The sequence below is a fragment of the Rhinichthys klamathensis genome, unplaced genomic scaffold (assembly GCF_029890125.1).
Source record: "Rhinichthys klamathensis goyatoka isolate OS25496 unplaced genomic scaffold, OSU_Roscu_1.1 h1tg000176l_1, whole genome shotgun sequence".
In the NCBI taxonomy this organism is placed as follows: domain Eukaryota; kingdom Metazoa; phylum Chordata; class Actinopteri; order Cypriniformes; family Leuciscidae; genus Rhinichthys; species Rhinichthys klamathensis.
Window position 1 is genome coordinate 6928847 of NW_026606705.1, and position 21672 is coordinate 6950518.

Consider the following 21672-nt stretch of genomic DNA (forward strand, 5'->3'; position numbering starts at 1 on the left):
TATCCTTAACCCTTAGTAAGTTCATGTAGTTAATATTACTCGATATTTAATTTGTGCAATTACACAGTAACATCACATTAAAACAGTGTAATCAAATAGACAATAACTAAATGAAAATTATTTTTTATTTTTGAGAGAACTATAATTTAAAAGTAAATTGAATGCAGCTTTCATTTCACTTTTCTTACTGCACATCAACAAAATGAAAATTTGATGGGCCATATTTCAGATATTTATTGTGCCTATATTACACACTGCATTGTTATAATACATTTTTAGTATGTTTTTTAGCTTGTTTTCCAAATGCTTAAAACAATTAAAATATACAGTATAATTATTGCAATTGAACCAGAGATTTCACGCTCTAGAAAAGTGCATGTCACCATCCAGTCTTTAGAGGAAAAACAAGGAAGATTCTTTCAGGAAGTTGGTTCTTTAGTCTCATTATTGTCCGTTTCAGCATTTACAGGACTGGATCCTGAAGCGGCGCTCAAGTTCTCTTGCTTCTCCTCGATGTCTTTAGTGTGCGGTTCCTCCTGAGGGAGATCTTCACCAGAGGGTCTCGCAGCCTCCTCTACTGGGGAAGTGTCTTGTGGAGGCGTCTTAGATAAGGGACTTGATTCGTCAGGACACAAAGAAGCAATGCTCTCCTCCTTCACGCCTGGAAACGTCCGGTCTGGATACAAGAGCTTCAACAGTTCCTCAAAGTAACTCTCCAGATTAGCGCCCACACTGGCCATTTCAGTGTCTTCCTACAAACAGCGTGAACACACAACATTAGATGTCACGTGCGTGTTATTCAATCAGAGGCACTTTTGAGTTTTTTTTTTATCTTAAAAACATTAACTATATTAAAGCATTTAGCCCTTATTTGATCATAGCCAAGATTAACCTTCAAGTGGGTTTTGGTTAACAACAGCTCAACACTCATAACACTTATCTAGCAGTCTATTAATGTTTAAAACCTACTGAACTGAAAATAATTGTTACTGAATTTAAATTCACAAACACTGCGCTTTTATGCCAATACACCCAACCAATTATTCACTTCAACAATGACTTTCATTACTTATATAAATTATAAAATCAGATGATATTCATATCCATCTGTACATAGTCATTAGTGACAGCCCAAAATTAGAAATTAGTATTATTGTTATTATTATTTTATGCAGCCCTACAAGTAGGCACAACATACCTGGTATTCTTTATATATAAAAAAAATAAAAAAATAATTCACACTTGGTCATTTGTTGCGATCGCTTGGCCTCCATTACCACTTTTATGCTGATGATACGCAGATTTATATACACTCAAAATCTGGTGAACACCCTGATGTTGATTTTCTCTCCGGCTGTGTTTCTGAGATGAGTAATAATTTCTTGTGTCTGAACAGTGGTAAAACTATGCTTACTGGTTCCCGTCATCACATTTCCAAAGCTGGTTCTTTATCTTTGACTATTGATGGCTCTGTCTTGGCGACTCAAGCTAAAGTGAGGAATCTTGGAGTTATTTTTGATATTGTCTTTCATTTGATTCTGTTGTTCAGATTTCAGTTAAATCATCCTTTTTTCACCGCAGAAACATAGCAAGATTGCGCCCTATGCTAAATTTCTCAGTAGCTGAAAATCGGATCAATTTCTTTGTCGTCTCTTGGATAGATTACTGTAACGCCCTTTTAGCTGGAGTCTCTAAATCCATACTAAACAAACTGCAACATGTACAGAACTCAGCCGCCAGGATATTGACTGGGTCCAGGGTATGCAATCATATTACTCCAGTTTTGGAGTCCTTACACTGGCTCCCAGTCAGATTCCGAGTTGATTGTAAAATGATGATGCAGACATATAAAGCATTGCATGGCTTGCCTCCACATTATTTATCTGAATTGTTAAATTCCTATACCCTAAATCGTACACTGCGATCTTCACAATCCAACTTGTTGGTTGTTCCTCATACACACTTACGATCTATGGGTGACAGGGCTTTTACTTCATATGCTCCTGTCCTTTGTAATTCTCTGCCTCTTGATCTTAGGGATGCTCAGACATTTTTAAATGTAGACTTAAAGGGGTGGTATAATGCCCTTTTCGCAAGATGTAAAATACGTCTCTGATGTCGCCAGAGTGTGTATGTTAAGTTTTAGCTCAAAATACTACACAGATATTTTTATATAGCATGTTAAAATTGTCACTTTTTGAGGGTGAGCAAAAACGCCCCGTTTTTGTGTCTGTCCCTTTAAATGCAAATGAGCAGCTGCTCCCGGCACAGAGGGCGGAGCTTCAACAGCGTGTCCTTTTACCTCACACAGACATGAACTGAACATTTCAAAAACTTTTAGCCTTTTATGTTCAAACCGGAGTCAAAGATGGAGAGACTCAAGAAGTGACAACATGTAGAATGCAACAGGACATTTCTGAACGATTAGTTGATGAATTTATGTAGCTTATGTGTAGTTATCTTCTAGTCATTGATTCGCATTTTCTGTCATGATAATCTATAAATCGCGTACCCAGGGGAGGGGTTTATGTAAATTTTAGGGTTGGTGGTGTGCTTTGAGAAGTTGCTTTTAAAGGCGCTTTATAAAATAAAGTTTATTATTATTTTTCCAGTCATATTATGCCATTGAAGAATTCTTAAATATGGTGTTTCTTAAAAAAATATCTTCTTGTCTTGTTCTCGTGAACCCGATATCGTGCATCTTCTCATGTCATGAGCTAAGAATATCGTCACACTGCTAGTTTTCACCAAGCACAATCCAGTTTCAAGAGGACATATCTGGAAGATAATCTTGTTAACATCATACCTTGTGGAAAGTTGCACAGTTTTTGAAAATCAACCGGACGTCCGCAACAAAGTCCTCAGTGCTCTTATAACTACTGTCCCCCAGTTTGCTTCTGATCACAGACAGGTCCATTGGCATCTTTATTATCTCACTGTATTCTGGCATCGACTGCAAATGTGAAGAGTGAACCAGGGTCAGAACAGAAAACACTTCTTATTAAAATGGAAGCTTTGATTCAAACCCTAGTGATCCTGTCTTTGCCATTTCACCCTAAAATCTGAAGAAAAACCTAAGAAACTATATTCCATTTGATGGAAATGAATTTTATATTTTGGTATTGTGATTATTTGTCATTAAATTTAAAAATCTGATTCCAAACACAATGATTTAAGTATTGAATTATTTTATGAAATCAGCATAAATTGAAGGCAGTGGAAAAACACTACCATAATGTATAACAATTTTAACACTTAATGAAAATCATTAAATTGTACATTAATAAGAATTAATAAAAATAAAATTGTATTACAATAGGCTACTGACATTTCTGACAGTAAAATGTGCTTTATTATCAAGAAAACTGTCACAATGCAAAAAAAACACACCTAGTTTTCATATAATAGGCTTAATTTTTATTGAGCAAAATATTTTCTTCTTTGAATTTGTGGTGACCCAGGCATGCATATAAACTGTATTTTTTTTTGCAGTTTCCTCAATCTAGTTCAGGCATGTAGAATGCTATGTTGCTATGTGAGATGGAGGATCTTACCGATGGAGTTACAGGCTCCTGAAAATCTGTGCTGAGCTCATTGCAATAAAGACGAAGCAGCAGTCGCTGACATTTCTGCATGGACACAAATAAATGCAGAGCCATTATAAAAGTTAAATGTAAAATAATGTAAAAAAAATTTTTTTTTTTTTTTTTTTAATAAAGCAGAACTGAATTGAAAGTAGTCCATACTCTTCTATCCACAGGAGTGAAAGCCTCCGAATCCGGATCCTGCTTCACACTGTTCGATTCTCCGCTAGCATTGACGTTATACTCCATTTCAGGTGAGGTAAGGTCACGGCAGAATGTACAATACCACTCACCACTAAAGATACACACACACATATTTCAATCATGACAACTCTCTGAATTGTTTTGGCAGACAATGTTAATGTATTTGGTCTTGGTGGAATAGATCTGCTGCTACTTCAGAGCAAGTATGGACTTGTTTCTGCCGACAGATACACAGACACACTGCTGTGAGCATGTAAGATATATGTTGCATAAAAAGATTCTGACAGGTGGAGCTGGGGGTGGTGGAGGGTTTCAGAGGAATTTTAATTACAATACAAGATCTTGACCAAAAATTGATACACCTCTTGATGGAAAAAACATCACAACATTTATTTCCATCAGAGGTGTCCCAATTTTTGGTCTAACTCTTGTATTGACAATGCAAGAGTCATGCACTCTGTAAAGCCTCCTCCAGACTTTCAATGAAAGGTCTGGACTCAGAGGTGCCGATTCATGTGTGAAAACGATTCTTCATCCTCCCAACCATTTTTTCCACAATTTGAGCCTGATAAATCTTGACATTGTCATCCTGTTATATGGCCATGATGTGTCTTCCTACAAGTTTTTAAAGAAATTAAAAGCTAAACTCTCCATCAATTAAGAGTTAGAAGAACAGTTGATGCCAAACATAAAACAAGATAAAAACACAACAATCACTGCAATAATGATCCAATCATAGACAATTAAGCATTTGCCTATTTAAATCCAAACAGCGACATTTTTATTTGGCAGAGCAGTGTATATGGTAATGACTTATTTGAGACAATACAACAAATAAATTACTTTTCATATGACAATCCTAGGTCTCATTTGATTATTTTTGATGGACACAAACCAAAAACCCATTTCACATGCATATGACATAAAAGACTATTATAAAAATATAGTTTTGTCTTTAAAATCTGATTAGATATACAACTAGCCAATATGTGTACATCTGATTAATTATACTGTATATTAATATACATCTGCCCGGTGTCACAGACAAGGCTTAAGCCTATTGTCCCAGACTAAAATGCATGTTTGAGATATTTTAACTGAAAGAAACCTATGTCAGTGCTATTGTTCTGTCAGAAGATGCAGAACGCAGAATAAGGATTTTCATAGTCGAATCAGATTCGTCAAGTCCTGCCTATAGTCGACTAATAGTCGAATCATGATCAATTAATAAAATAAAAATAAAGAAATGATTTAAATAACGAAAGTATGGCCAGGATTGTCAACTTTGTCTTTTTAACTGCAGAAACAACAATAAACGCTAAACTGGAGCGGCAGTCTTTTTAGCTAAACGTGTTCACAGTAGCTATCCAAAAATCAAATTAGAACCGGCTGAAATGTTTTGAAATCACTTGTACCCATACCTGATCGAAAAAACAAAATCCAGTCTTTTACTCGGCCTGTGTCCGTTTGAGTCTTTTCAAATTGTGTGCGCGGATAAAATACATTCTAAAACGCTTAACGTGAAAAACGCTTAACGGCTTTGCCCTAAAAATGTTATATTAAAAGATCAAATTCTGTACACACCTTATTAATAAAGCATACTATATAGCCTACAGAAAAGCAGATGAGCCCAGAATATGAACGCAACACGTTTTATTATAGGCTACGTTAAGCATTTTCCTCCCATATAGAAAACCGTTAAAGTAAAAGCTTTACGTGACTTTCTAGAAACGCGTTGCGTTCATATTCTGGGTTCATCTGCTTATCTGCACATGGAATGGTTTCTTAAGGTGTGTAGCCTACTGTATACATACATTAAGCACGTAAAAGTGCCATTTAAGCGTTTTAAAAGCTTTTTACACGTTAAGCGTTTTAGAACGTCCCGAGGAAAACCAACCTTTTAACGTTGGCCGGCAGAAGTGCGATCATGGTTTTCCTGATGCGAAATCCAGCCTTGGAGAATATCCTTTCTGATGGTGTGCATCTTTAGATTTTCTTATCCCAGACATTTTTAAAGATTTAAATCCCTGCCGACAAGACGCTCCTCTGTCGGTCACGGATCGAAAGTGAAACTTAAATCTGTCACGGGGTGTTTGGATTTATTCACGCTGCACGCACGTTAAAAAATTATTAAAAGCTTATTTCTTTGCACATTTTTATTGACAGCATTATCATAATAGGCTGTATATTAACGTATTGACAGAAAACCAGTAGTTCTATGTGAAATCAGACATTGAGCACACTCATATAGCCAAAATGACATAATCTTCGTTTAATAACACATCTGCGAAGATTCGACCGTGAGATTGGTAGTCGAATCAGGCTCCTCCTATCGAAGCATCGAATCTTCGACTATTCGGGGTCACCCCTACACAGCAGTAATGTTTTTTTTCTAAGGCACGTTTGTAAATGTTTGTAATGTCCTAATTGAACTAAGGCCAAATCCTGGCTTAATCTAAGCCCTGTCTGTGAAACCAGGCCATTAGATATGAAATCTCTACAGATCAAACTATCTAATCAGTTTAATTTAATAATTTCTTATATTCAGTTGGGGTTGTTTTAGCTGCTTTCGATGTTTCCGTTACCTTGGGGAAGCAGTCAGAGTGGGGATATGGCAGGTAAGATGGAAGACTTTGGGACACTTGTCACAGCAGAGCAGTTCTCCTCCGTTCTGGCACACTGCGCACCAGTCCTCATTGGGGTCTTCATCTGCTTCTGGGGTCTTCTCTGTTTGCTGCTCACCCTGCAGTGGCGTTTGAGACTGAACCCCTGTGCTGTCTGGAAGACTGGCTTTAGCACTGGTGTTTACCTTCAGTAGCACAAAAAAAAAGAAAAGAAAAAAAGATTGTGTATATATATATATATAAGTCTGATGTTCAGATCTAGTTCAGAATGAGTGAAAGCTTACAAAATGAACTTCATCATCATCCTCTGGTTCATCTTTGATGACGATGACCGGTCCTGGAGACAACCTGCGTCTTCTTTTGGTGGAGGGGTTTGATGGGCCACTCTGGGGGGCTTCTGCACGTTTCCAGGAGACAGAACTTTAACAGGAAAACAACAAAATGACTAGAATCACATTTCGTGAAGGAAATAAGGTAGTAAAGGTATTAAAAGAATGGACCTTTTTACAAACTGAGATAACGTATTTCTGATATTACTAACCATCTAGCAAAGTTTTTTATATATATATATATATATAAAATTTAAAACGAAGGCCTGGTTTCACAGACAGGGCTTAGGTTAAGCCAGGATTAGGTCTTAGTTTAATTAGGACATTTAATTAGCTATTATAAACGTGCCTTAGACGAAAAAAACATTACTATCTTGAGACAGAACAATGGCACTGACATATTTTTGAAGACGTGTCAGTGCAAGTCGGTTTCAGTTAAAACAGCTCAAACTTGCATTTTAGGCTGGGACTTAAACCTTGTCTGTGAAACGGGGGGTAACTAGTAAACATGTGAGGGTCTTTCTCTCTTCTGACTGCTGTAATCAATAGGTCTCATTCACTAACAGTGCGTACGCTTAAATGTGTGTGTGTGAAATCTGCATACGAACCTTTTCACAACAACAAAAAAAATATTCAATAACTTTTGTACAAAAATGTATTGTAAATTAACGAATTTTTTTATTAACAACTCAAACCACTCGTACACAGAAATCACATGGATGCCCTTCTAAACGCGTTTAAATATATTTAAGATATTCATTTTTATTTTATTAATTCTTTTTTTTTGTATAATTGTATTAAAGCAACACCAAGGAACTTTTCCTCAGCGGTCGCCCTACAGGTTGGAAGCGGAATTGTCCATCACCGCTGTCGTAAATAATTTAGCCTACGGTCGCACGTGCACGCTCGCTGTTTATCCAGCACTGGCTTTGGAATCAACAATGGCAGACATCCCAACCTGCACGAAGTCATTTCAGGGAGGTATATCTTGGTGACTGGATTGTTGACGGGGGGTTGGCAGGTTGACTAGCTTTCGTGAGGCACACATGCAAGGTCTCTCGCTCTCTCCCTCTCTGCCGTGCTCGCGCTATGTATGTTATGCGCGCAGTATGTTCTGTCTGGCATGCGCACTCTAGATTCCGGCAGATTTGAACTAATTTGCGGGCATCAGGGAGACGCTATAGACTTGGGATGTCTGCAATGGCCATAGACAATTTGAGGAAGTGGTGGGGGAAGTGACGTATGCCGTAAAGCAGTCGAGTTTTGTAGTTCTTTTTGTGCTCGGGTTACTACCCGAAACCCGAAGCGAAAAGTTCTCCTCTGGGTATAAACACGGATAATCCACGTAATTATAAGTGAACGAGACCCGATCCATCTATATAATTTTCCTCTTTTGGAGAGTTTAAGAAATCATTTTGTCGTCGTCAATATCACACATCCCTGCTACAAGAATGCATATGAGCTACAGCAGTGAAAAGAGATTGAGACTGCCAGGATATGTCATTTTTTTCCCCAGCTAATTGTTAGTTTGATAAGTAGATTCAAGCTGGACTCAAAGAACACAAAGGAAGACATTTGGAAGAATGTTGGTAACCAAACAGATCTCGGGCCCCATTGACTACCATAGTAGGAAAATAAATACTATGGTAGTCAATGGGGCCTGAGATCTGTTTGGTTACCAACATTCTTCCAAATATCTTCCTTTGCGTTCTGCAGAACAAAGACATTTATACAGGTTTGGAACAAGTTGAGAGTGAGTAAACAATGACAGATTAAAACATTTTGTGAGAACTATCCCTTTAAGTCAGAATATTTCTTTACATGCCCTAAAAGTAACCTTCACATCACTCCCATTATAATGAATGAAGCTAAACATGATTACAGTGCTAACAGATTTATTAATTGTAATAGGAGTGATTAAATGTTCCAGACTGGTCCGCTGATAATAAATAACCATGTACACTATGATACACTTTCATCGTGAAATGGTCCTTGAAATGGACCTTCAATTAACAGAAAAATACTGATAAAATATTTACCTGGTCTTTGGTTCTGATGAGGTGATAGACATCTGTGAAAACTGCCTTCCTTGTGCTAAAAGTCCAATAAAATCAAGGCAATACTCAGTTAGTACTGTAACACAAAGCAATTGACAACACAGTACAAACAGTAGAGTGAACTAGACAGCAAAACATTATTTCTCCAATTAACAAGACAAGACGGTTACCAATGCCAGACATTTGTTTGTTTTTTTGCCAATTAAGCATACCAGTTCGCTCTGTTGGCGTGGAGGGGTGACTGGGTGGATAACTGGGCCTTTGAGCCGTCAGCAGCGCGCTGGGTTCATATCTCCTGTTCAGGTATGATGTTGCCTGCATGTTTTGCTTAAAAAGCCCAAACAGAATTTTGCATGTTATATATATATATATATATATATATATATATAATTGGTCAGCGCCTATATTACTGTATATGGTGGAATAAGATGGCCACACTCACCTGATGGAACGTGTGTGGAGACGGATGTGAAGCTCCACTGGAAAGAGCAGCACTGTGCGGATAGCGACTTCTCGGCAGCACTTCCATCGGTTTAGGAGGGAAGGTGGGATTGTTGATGAGACCCCTCAGAGTCTTCAAGACAGAAAAAAACAGCAAGTTCAGAGTTACACAACTGTTTTTCCATTCATAAATGAACATTATATTAACATACGCTACCATTCAAATGTTTGGAATAATTACGATTTGTTTCATGTTTTGAAAGAAGTCTCTTCTGCTCACCAAGGCTTCATTTATGTGATCAAAAATACAGTAAAAACAGTAATATTGTGAAATATTACTACAATTTAAAAGAACTTTTCTATTTGAATATATTTTAAATTGTCATTTATTCTTGTGATGCAAAGCTGAATTTTCAGCATCATTACTCCAGTCTTCAGTGTCACATGATCCTTCAGAAATCATTCTAATGCTGATTTATGCTCCATTATTATTAATGGTTCTTACTATTATTAATGTTGAAATATATATTTTTTTTTTTGCTGCTGCTGCTTAACATTTTTGTGGAAATTGTAATAGTAGTAGAATAGCTTTTTAATGCCACAACAGCATCTCAGGTTATCTTCAAGGCAAAACAGTTACAAATATACACGAGTTGCATAAATACAATAAAAATGAAAACCAAACAAATCAGCAGTTAATATTATACAAGATGTTTTACATTAACATATCATAAAAATTCTAAAACTTTTTTTGGTTAAATAAACAGCATTTATTTGAAATAGAAATCCTTTTAAACACATCCGTCACTTTAGATCAATTTTATGCATCCTTGCTGAATTATTTTAATTTTAATTTTTTTATCTTACTGACCCCAAACTTTTGAATGGTAATGAATGCTAATGCATATTAGACTGATTTCTAAAGGGTCGTGTGACACTGAAGACTGCAGTAATGATGCTGAAAATTCAGCTTTGATCACAGGAATAATTATATTACATAAAATATATTGCATTTTCAAATATTTTCAAATAGAAAGCAGTTCTTTTAAACTGCAATAATATTACACAACACTACTGATTTTACTGTGTTTTTAAACAAATGAAAGCAGCTTTGGTGAGCATTTAGAGACAAAAAAATGTAATCATTCCAAACTTTTGACCGGTAGCATATATGTGTCCTATGATTTACAGTAACTTTCTTGAAATATTAGGTCACGCTTCACCTGTGTAGGTAAGCTAGAGGGCTGAAGCATAGGTGGAGGGCTTCGTGCGCCATATCTGCGCCCGTGCTGAGGCATGCTGGGTAACGTCTGAGATGGCGAGCCACCCTGTAGGGGTCTATGTGGAGGCGGCCCTGGTAAGCGCATACCGTGGTACCATGACCATTGATTGGGTGGTTGGTGGCGGTTGGTTTGCTGGGAGAGTTTCTCCACCTGCATCTGCAGTTGGGCCAGTGTGCTCTGCCGCTGCTGCTGCTGCTGCTGCTGTTGCTGCTGTTGCTGGTGTTGCTGGGACGGTGAGCTCCGGAACCCTGCCTGAAGACCATCGGGTCTGGGGCCTGGGTTCATTTGTTGGAAAAGGAATTGCTGTGGACCGCTGGGATGACGGACTGGAGTTTTCTCTACGACTAAAGACCCTGGGAAAAGATACAGGGACTTCCATTTGAGAAGCTGTAGATTTGTAAGAATTTCACTCTTTCACACACGCAAGCCACTCAAAGTACACACCAATGACAATGGCCCCATTTACACTGCATGGTTCAAGTGACCCAAATCCGATTTTTTCCTCTCAAGTGGCACAGATCGGATATGACCCTTGAACGTGTAAGCAGGAAAAAAAACGCATGGATTCCGATTTTCTCAGATTGGATTCAGGCCTCACTCATATGTGGTAATAAATCGGATATGATTTGGATACGTGCATTTGCGTGTGCCATGTAAGCAGACAAATCGGATATTCCCCAGTAAACGCGAGTCGTACGTCATTAAAAAAAGTGACGTCAACTCAGGTGGACACCAACTGAGATCACATGACTTATTATTGGCGCGATGGAGGACGAAGGATACACACAGTGAAGCAATGCGGAGGTTTCATGTCTTTTGAGTGTTTGGGGCGAAGAGACAGTGCAGGCAAAAATGCAGGGTTGTTACAGAAATAAATCCGTGTTTGAAAAACTTTCACGAGATATGGGGAGGCACGGTTTTAAGCGCTCGTGTCTACAGTGCCACCGTAAGATAAAAAGCTTAAAGGGGTGGTTTACTGCTTTTTTCCTTGCATGATTGTGTTTTTGGGGTGCAATGTAACATGTATTCGTGGTTTTTCTTTTTTAAAAAGTCTTATTTTTCATAAATTTCACCTTTATTGTAAGCCTCTTTCTCCTCTGTCATTTGAACGACCGGTTGACTTCCTGATTCTATGAAACCACTCCCTCAGAAACAGGCAGTGGGCTCAGATTGGTTAGTTTGGGCCGGTGTTGTAATTGGCTAAACTGCGCAGCGCACGTTGTCCGGAACCGTCACGCCCCTTACCTTTACGGGCGTGAGTGTCATGTGCTCCGGTTAATGTAAATAATGGTGTCGATACTGCCTTATCAGTTTGAGCCCGAATCAGACCCAGAAAGCGGCGATGAAGAGTCAAACAGAACCTCCGCAAACACGGCTGTTAAAAAACGTTTCTGAATGGTACGTTTTTGAATTATTATTATTCTATTCTTCTATTATTACATAAGAAGTTTGATACCCTGTTATACTTGAAAATGCTACTGCTGCTTGTCAGCTTTTTGAGATACGTTTTTATCTTGATTAAACATTTAATACAAATGATTACATGAATAATAGTTTTTAGCAACAGTTTCTTGTGGAATCCGGCATTGAATTGTTGGAGATTCGAAGCTGTCTTCAGTGAAATGTGCCGCACAAAGAGCTAAATTACACTTGTAAACATTATCAAACATAAATTGTAGCCATTGTTGACGAACTACAGCATCCGTAGGAAGCCCGAACACAGAAGACCTAACAGCTGGATGAAAATAACACACTTTCGACGGCATGGCTAGCTCTCCCCTGTAACTCTTCCTCTTCGGCAAAGCCGCAGAAATATGGCCATGCCCTTTTTTGCGTATTCCGGAGGGAGGGTTGATGCAAATGTATGGGTTAGTGACGTCTAAAACCCAGCTGTAGTCCCAATCGAGTCGTTTTTGTAGGCATTTACACTTCCTGATTTTTAAAAGACGATATCTCTGCTTACATTGAACTTTCAGTGCTGCAACTTTGCAGATACTGTTCATGCACCAACAGCAACATTACACACTATTTAAAATGAAAAAAGTGATATCGCAATCAACCACCCCTTTAATGACTTTTAAAAATATTGTGGAAAGCAAAACACTGGATAATTTTATTCGCATCTACATCCATTGTATTTCGTGCTGTTTTACTTCCTTTTCCGGGTCAGAACGTCTACATTTGGTAGTTTCAGCAGTGTAGTGTAAATGCAAAAATCGGACACAGGTCACTTTTAAAAGATGATGTAAGCGGGTTGTCAAAAAAATCGGATATAGTCAGAAAATCGGATTTGGGCATCAAGACCTGCAGTGTAAATGCAGCCAATGAGCACAGATGGACACATTCAGCATGAGCACTACTTAGTGGACCTTTCTTTTTGAGTGCTCAAATCACTTGCACATGCGCTGTTGTCAGTGCGGACCAGTGGACGCATTAACCGAATATTTCCCGTCACCAGGGCTGGACTGGGACAAAAAATCGGCCCGGGCATTTTGGCCCAGACTGGCCCACTATATAACACAACCGAACTTTGCACGCCCTTGAATATGTATACCAACTCCTATAAAAACCACTAATGCCATAAGTGAATAAGAGTTAACCGACGAAATAACTACTAAGTTGAACTATACTCCACAGTGATGAATCCTAAAGAAAGCTATAAGCTGGGATAGCAATACCGGTTTTTCCCACAGGATTTTGTGAAGTCTGTGGTGAGTGCACCTCTGTCCCTCTAGGGGGGTTCGGGGACATGCTCCCCCGTAAGAAAATTTTGTGCTTTTTAATGTTAAATTCGTCAATCTGGTGCACATTGAGAGTTAAAAATAAAGAGCTCCAACCCATATTCAGTGTGCAAATTGAACAAAGAAAAATTCAAAACTTTTAGTTGTGATATAGTGTCTGTCTACATTACACTACTACATAATAATAGTTATAATATTAATCCCATGGCAGTAATAGCCATATGTTGTAAAACAAATGCACTGAAAAATAAAAGCAACTTTCATAATTAGTTTCGTACTAATTTCTATACAGAGATAAGCACATGATCTTTTATTTTGACGGAAACGGCATCGAGCTTTTATTTTGAAGAAAAACATGGTTTACAAACTCATTACTCATTATTGTCTCATTACAATTCTAATAAAATGCGTAATCGTCAAATATGCAGATGTATAAATAATGCGTAACTGGGTAGTGGGTTCCTACATAGCCTAAGTGTTGTGACAGTAGCCTAGTTCTGCTTACCACAGTTCTCTGCACTCACTCATCTCTCTCCTTATCCTCCTCACTATCCTCATCAGACACTTGAAGGGCCTTTGAAGTTTCTTTTTTCACGCTATTTATCTGCACATTCCTTGCGTTTCTTCTCCATCGCTCTGACTATTTTGACAGATACACACTGACACTGATCGCTCACTCAGAGCTCAAAGGGGGAGGAGTTTAAAGATGTGATTGGACCAGCCCAGTGTCAATCAAGAAAATAACCAATGGGCCGCTGATCTACGCGTTTCATCATGCGTCGGTCATGCGAAAAAGAAAAACCTACGCTGACTTTTTTGTCCAATGCATTACACCGGCACAAAGATCCCAGAGCCGCCAATTAAACAAGACTAAACGCAATGGGCCGCCGATGTACGAGTTTTATGGGCTGTTCAGACAAAAAAAAAAAAAAAAAAAAAAATTAAGTATGAGATGTATCGTCCCACAAAGCACGTCGGCCCACCGGGCAAATGCCCGGTATGCCCGATGGCCAGTCCAGCCCTGCCCGTCACTGACTGAATACGTGTCATCTTTCTTTTGTGAAATAACTGTAAATACCACTTTATTTCTGTGACTAATGTGCAATCTTAACACAAATTAATTCATTATGATCAATGTCTCACTTATTATTGAAAACCTGTGGTAAAACATCGATGCTTGGGATTTAAATGTTTAAGTAAACAACAAAAATGCCAACAAACGGAAGTTTGTTTTGTGATCTCACTAGTTTCCAGTGATTTCTTTACAGTTATTTTTCTGATAAAACTTCCATTTGTTGGTGAAACGATGGGTTTGCGTGACGTTGTTCCAGAGAGGTGTGTTACGTATGGAGTTAATATTGTGCCATAATTAAACATTCCATACCAAATCCAGCATTCGATCTGCTTTGCAAAGGAAAACTCGACTCGCAAACAAACGAAAAAAGCAATGTGCAAGATGGATAATATTTCACAAATAAATACAAGCCATCCTACAAATTGCATGTAACCTTTGAACAAACACCAAATCTAGTGCATACAAATACATATCTGTCTGTTATGATTGTGAGACACTTGGCTTTTTATGAGATCTCTTGGCTCGATTTTCTCAAGACAAGCCAAGTGTCTCACAATCATAACAGACAGATATGCATTTGTGTGCACTAGATTTGGTATTTGTTCAAAGGTTACATGCAATTTGCAGGATGGTTTGTATTTATTTGTGAAATATTGTCTAGGCTCGTTTATTTATATTTGCAACACACAATGCATATATGTTACTCCACTGCATTTTCGCTCAAATTGACCTTTGTACTTGCACATTGCTTTCTGTTTGTTTGCGAGTCGAGTTTTCCTTTGCAAAGCAGATCAAGTTTGTTTGCGAGTCGAGTTTTCCTTTGCAAAGCAGATCAAGTTTGTTTGCGAGTCGAGTTTTCCTTTGCAAAGCAGATCGAGTTTGCTTGCGAGTCGAGTTTTCCTTTGCAAAGCAGATCGAGTTTGTTTGCGAGTCGAATTTTCCTTTGCAAAGCAGATCGAGTTTGCTTGCGAGTCGAATTTTCCTTTGCAAAGCAGATCAAGTTTGTTTGCAAAATGCTAGATTCAGCAGTGGATGACCAAGATGAGGATGAGGAGGAGCAGGACCAGCCAAGAGAAAAAGAGACAGACTGGATAAGCTGGTCGAGCTAATAGGGAGGACATGACGTTTTAGAGAGCGTCAGAGGAGAGGAGATCGCAGAGAGAGAATGGTCAGACTGGTTGCGCATTATTTTGACAGATTACACTAGGGTCCTGTTTACACCTGGTATTAAGATGTGTTTTGGTCGATCACAAGTGGACGATGCTAAATTCAGGTGTAAACATGCTTAAGTTTTCAATTAGCATTATTTTGTTGCGCTTTTGCTACGATAAACAGACATCCACTCTTGGATTGCGTGTGTAACGGAGTTGTGCAGGCTGATGACTGCTAGAGAATGCGGTGTTTACTCTTTAACGTCCTTGTTGGTGCACCCAACCCTGCATGCCAGCAATCAGGGTTCAAGACCGACTCCGAGCACGGCGGTTGGGATTGGAGGGGTGAGCTTCGGAGGCGGAGCAATTAAAGAGTGTTGTGTTTGCTTGGGTTGATTTCAAATATCAACAATGTTCAGCAACGACTTTGAGAAATAACATACTGCACCTTTAAAGGCACACTGTGTAACTTTTGGCCAAAAGATTTGACCCATATGAGTTATTTTAAATGATTCCTCAGGCCAATATACAGCGCTTGACACTATCAATGCTCCGAGCGGGGCTGCCCTCTTGAAATACCGCTTATGTAAGTTTGGAGAAGACGGACCATCTTTGGCCAGGTTATGTGACCTGGAGAATGCCTGGAGAACGTATCGCTTTACGACCGTCACGTGACCACAGGCTCGGAAGAGTCAAGGAAAACTGTCCGCGTGAGAAAACCGGACAAGAGTCTCACTCGGTCAGGCTTTCACTTAAAATAGGATAAGAATGAGCATCAAACATAAATAACCCGGCGCGTGCAGCTCTTAAAGGGGCCACACCTTATTTCCACTCGTTATTTACGACAGTACAAGTATTCCACAGTGACTCTAGGGGTCGCTGTTTGACAAAAACGGAATTCCTAGAGGGAACTTTTAAATGGTCATGAAACCCTATAACACATTTTTTTGTTAACATACAGGTTGCACATCAATGAAACCAATAATAACACTCATTATGTATTAAGGGTAAAGTGGCTTTTTGCAGCTTTTTCATTTCTTTTGGTTTAAAAAGCAAAGTTGAACCAACGTAATTTTCTGAGCTCTTCTCTGCATTATTCATGAGAATGAACTCTTTTATTCCCATCAGTGTGCTGTATTATGCATGAGATCGCATTACCAGTGCTATCCTCTCTCCATTGGCTGCCAGTTCAGTATATAAGCTCTTCACAACATGTCTTTTTAAATGTTCTTCCACATTTAAATTCTCCACAAGTTATAATGCTGATTTGTTGATATTTCTAAGAATTATTATCAAAACATTCATGATAGTCTCTAATGATAAGAGTTTGTTGTCATAGGTTTATTTTTTTAAAATACATCAAGGTGCCCTCAACTCTGTTGTTTATTTTTCTTTCTCCGTGCATATATTATTATTGATTTGTCAGTATAATGAGTGTGTTGCAGGTCTGTGTTTCATTGGTTGTTTTTCCCCTCTTCCCACCCTCCACACTCCCACTTTCTTCAGCTTTACACGGCCATTTCTTCAGTCTTATTCAAAAATGACCAGTGCTTAAACAGAGGGATTTTATGACACTTTAAATTAATGACATGATACATTTCAGTAAGTTGTACTGTATCTTTCAACATGATGTTCATTTCATGTTTATTTCGTGCTGCAACTAGTAGTAAAGAGGAAGAGATGACTACAGCGATCTGTCACGCCACATTAAAAGGTGTCAAAATGACATTTATTGTTTGATTTTGTTTTAAAATTGACCAAATGCGTTTCATATCAAAAGTACCCATGCTTATTGCGATTATTGGATGGCAACCAATAAAAAAAACAATAATCTCTAATTTAGAGAAGTATTGTTTATGCATCAACTAAAAACAGCATAGACTAAAAGTTCTCAACTCATCAAAATGGATCGATTAAAAAGGAGACATCAATATTGTCAACCCAAACTTAGTTTCCACACTGGTGGCTAGGGCTGGGTATCGTTCAAAACTTTTCGATATCGATACCGTTACTCATTGATGTTGACGAGATTAACCCCTTAGCCAGGGCTCGAGACTAACGGCGTCCTATCGTCCTGGGGACGATAGAAAATGTGTTTAGGACGAACAGAAATATTTTCCAGGACGAAAAACATTTTTGTATGTGTGTTCATTTATTACTAGCCTATTAGGCTAACTTACTTATGCCAAATGCCAAAATTAACCGACCAAGCGCTGACTACAACGGAGCGCGTCTTCTCATGCTGTTACTATAGTTACTGGCCGGCTACTCACCCGGAGACTTGTTCCGCGGTACATCTATCAAATGGCTTAATGACATCGCAAATATGTTGCGCTGGTTAAACAACGGATATTCAATGAATAAAAAATAGACAAAAATGTTAGATAGTGACTGTGGTGAGCAGGACGGCCGAGGGACGTGAGAGAACGTCGCGAGGCCGGTGGTGCGATTGCTAATGAGCAGCACCTGTGAAGCACACCGGTCTCGCATCTCTCACGGAGGAGCGGAAGCATAAAGGAGGAGCGACGGAGTGGATGATCGAGAGAGGAACAGGCCTGCTTTTGTTTGTGTTTTGTTTTATTTTATTTTGGTAGCCAGCAGTCGTCCGTGAGGGGCTGCTGGCAGGTAGTTATATTTTATTTTGGGTAGCCAGCAGTTCCGTGAGGGACTGCTGGCAGGTATTGTGTTTATTTCATTTAAAATAAAGTTTTATTTTGATTGTTCTCCGGTTCCCGCCTCCTTCTTCCCTGAACCTTGCTACAGTGACGATTTAGGAAAAGATCCAGTCAGAGATGTCCTGCGTTTGTGGTAGATGCGCACATTTGTACTGTAACGTGCTGATCTACCCAGCGGCACACGAGTTGGCATGCACTGCATGTCTCATAAAACGTTAAAAAATGTAAACGTCTGGGAGAATGAGTAGAGCGTACATGAGCGCACATCTGAATAAGAGTGACGACGCAAAAAAAAAAGCTCTATTCGGTGCGGTTTTCTGTGCGCGCACACGCGACCGAAGCGTCCGCTGTGCGCGAGGACTGATTGAGCTCTCTTTCGTGTCTGAATGGACAAAAAACACACAACATTATTTCTAAATGTACGTTTTGGAGAGTAGCCTTAACTTAAACTATGTCGGTTATGTCTTAAACAGTTGAGAGTGTATCGGATGTGCATCAGTGGATTTGGATCAGCAGCATGTCATTGGACATGATCCGATGTCTTAAAGTGACAGTGGGCAATAAACCTAATGCGGTCTGTGTCCTTAATATTGATCAAGCAACAAAAGAAAAAGAGAAAAGCATTCACTGCTCGTTAATAGCTTTAATAAGGATTCATTATATTTAATTCATACAAATAAATATGTCTGCTGCTTGAAAAAATAAAGAATGATGTATGCAAGTTAAAAAGAATGCATATATCATTAATTGGAAAGAAGACTGTTCTATTCTAGGAAAAGTGGTTTTATTAAATTAAGATATTTTTTAAGTCACAGTAGTTAAATCTGCATCTGTATTGCATGTTCAAACTTTAAAATCATTCATATTAAAAGGTTAATGTTTTCTCCGGCACAAAGACCTCAGTCAGTACAAAGACTGAGACGGAGACACAGATTTTTCCCCAAATTCTGTGTTCTAGAGAAGTCATATTACACTTTTTAAAGCCCTTTCTCTTAATAACACATTTCCAGATGTTCAGCTATGACACATTACCACTTTGAGATGTAGTCACCAGTATGTATTTGTTGTTTAATCCAACCATGTAAAGAAAAAAAAAGAAAAAAAAAAGATTTGTTCTGGATTTTTTACCTATTTACAGATAACTACTTTGAATGGAGCTAACTAAATATAATATATATCATAAACACTTTAATGGTGTTTTTATGTGACTAACAACTAACAACTATAGGTGATATTAATAAAGTACAGAAACAACATTTTCATTTTGGGACGGTTGACATTCACTTTAGGACGGTTCAAATTGTTTATCAGGACGGTTTCAGGACGGAGGTGAAAAAAGTTAGTCTGGAGCCCTGCCTTAGCAATCGAAATTTGATACCATACAACAACACATTTTTTGATTTTGATGGTAGTCAATTCGGTCAGTGCCTAAAAAGTATCAAACTCATTACCAAGCCCTACTTCTGACATGTTTACCTGTGGATTTACATTGTGCATAAGCTACAAAACATGCGAAACGGGCCAACGTGCGAAACACTATGAAACGTGCCATCGGAGAAGCACTGTTTTGTGAGCAACGTCACTGTTTTGCTCAATGATTTCAGTTTTGGCTATAACAAAACATTTCGGTTGCCGAAATTTCGGTGCATCGCTATGTAAAATTATGTTTTTGGAAGCCAAATCTGAATATTGTGATGAGCGATTTTCAGTGTATAATAACTTAATTAGCTCTGTTCATCACAAGGCTACAATATTACAAAATTTCAGAAGACTTGTATAGCAGATGGTAATTTCAGCACTTTATTTATTTTCTTTCTCTCATTAAGTTTTGTTTTGCTGTGAATGGTTATTGAATACTTATTGTACTGACATGGCTTTTCTTTTCGCCTAACGAATATTAATTTAAAAAATGCCAAAAGTAGGTGAAAAGAAACAACAACAAAAAAACACTGGTTGAAAACGACTGCCACGAATGTCTGTGAACTGATTCTGTAAGCGTCTTACCAAGATCCACATTTGATGCCCAAAAAGCAGATCGACACTGGAACCGAACCAAGCTCTGGGGAACATACGAGATGTTGCACTTTGCTCGCATGAGGTACTGGATTTGACATGTTATCTAAGAGGGGAAAAGAAATGTGAGAGACCATCAGCCAAACAGCAGGATGACCAGACCAGTCATAATAATTACACTACGTAATTCGTGTTTATTTGAGATAACTGAGATTATCACTTGACATTCAAACTCAAAATTTAGATTAATAATAAAAAAAAACACAGAAGAGATGCCATATTTTTTTTTACACGTTTCACTTTATACCCGTCATGACAAGAGAAGGACACTTACCAACCGCTTGCAGTACAGGAGGGCCGTTCCACTGTTACTGGCTGTGGCCCACTTTGTGAAGTTAATCACATGTTCGAGATGTGTGGAGAGTGACGTCACATCCTGTTGCTGCTTCTTCAGGAGGGTTTCATGGTCCTTCGTGATGGCCTAAATAAACATGTATTTTACGTTTTATTACCTTATGTAACACTAGACTAGTATGTTATATTCAAAGTTGCGAATTTAACTTGTGGGCAAAATTGGAATATCGTATAAAAAAAGTTTCCATCCCATGTTTTTAAGAGAACATAATTGTCACTTCCTTGGAAATTAGCACAAAATATCTGTAACAAAAATGGAAGTTGCTGCAATCGGGGAAGAAACTGTGGCTCTTTTTTCCTACATCATATAAATGACTTCGCAATAAATGCTTTCATGTTGTCTAGCGCCTCAATTAAATAAATTGTCTGTGCATTTTTATAACTTTTCCACATCCTGACGTTTCCATTTAGTGTTTTTTTTTATACGATATCCAAAAATGCGCATCAAAATAGGTGAGTGGAAACATAGCTATTGTACTCTACACCAATCAAATGTGACAGCGATGCTTCTCAACTGGTTTTGCTCCAGCACATAGACTTGACATTGGACATCAGACATCAAATGGCAACCCCAAAACAATTCCCAAAATTGTATATCATATTGATAGCATGTGTTTTGCTGCAAGGGAAGCTAATGTAGTCTATTTTTATTTGACCAGCTTCTACTAAGTGATTTGAAGGGATGGTTCACCCAAAAATTTGTATTCTGTCGTCTATTACTCACCCTTATGTCGTGTTCATCTTCAAAACAAATGAAGATATTTTTGATGAAATCTGAGAGCTTTCTGTCCCTCCATTGACAGCCACAACTACCACTTTGACGCTTCAAAAAGTTCATAAAAAGATCGTAAAACTATTCCATATGAATCTAGCGGTTTAGTCAAAATCTTCTGAAGAGATTTAATTTAGGCTTTTATTCACATATGAACATTTATCAACACACATCAGTTGAGATAAACAGAAGCTGAAGCATATTTACACATCAAGTTCGGTTGAGCTTCTGTTCATGTTTGCTGATCGATGTTTAAATGTGATTAAAAGCCTCAATTCAATCTGTTCATCATGTAAAGCGATCGAGTCT

At 38.3% G+C, this 21672-nt stretch overlaps 1 protein-coding gene across 1 annotated transcript in view; it reads right to left on the reverse strand.

Moving 5' to 3' along the window:
- Positions 1-219: 219 nt before the first annotated feature.
- Positions 220-21672, reverse strand: part of trim24 (tripartite motif containing 24) — a 36621-nt gene continuing 15168 nt past the window's right edge. Inside the window, exons 7-18 of the mRNA XM_056260343.1 lie at positions 20512-20658; positions 20169-20283; positions 10463-10875; positions 9241-9372; positions 9011-9125; positions 8781-8835; positions 6697-6832; positions 6374-6597; positions 3747-3879; positions 3555-3629; positions 2807-2953; positions 220-752 (exon numbers count right to left, since the gene is read on the reverse strand). Of these exons, the coding sequence (XP_056116318.1) occupies positions 420-752; positions 2807-2953; positions 3555-3629; positions 3747-3879; positions 6374-6597; positions 6697-6832; positions 8781-8835; positions 9011-9125; positions 9241-9372; positions 10463-10875; positions 20169-20283; positions 20512-20658 (2025 nt within the window). The 3' untranslated portion in view covers positions 220-419. The remainder of the gene's footprint in view (positions 753-2806; positions 2954-3554; positions 3630-3746; positions 3880-6373; positions 6598-6696; positions 6833-8780; positions 8836-9010; positions 9126-9240; positions 9373-10462; positions 10876-20168; positions 20284-20511; positions 20659-21672) is intronic.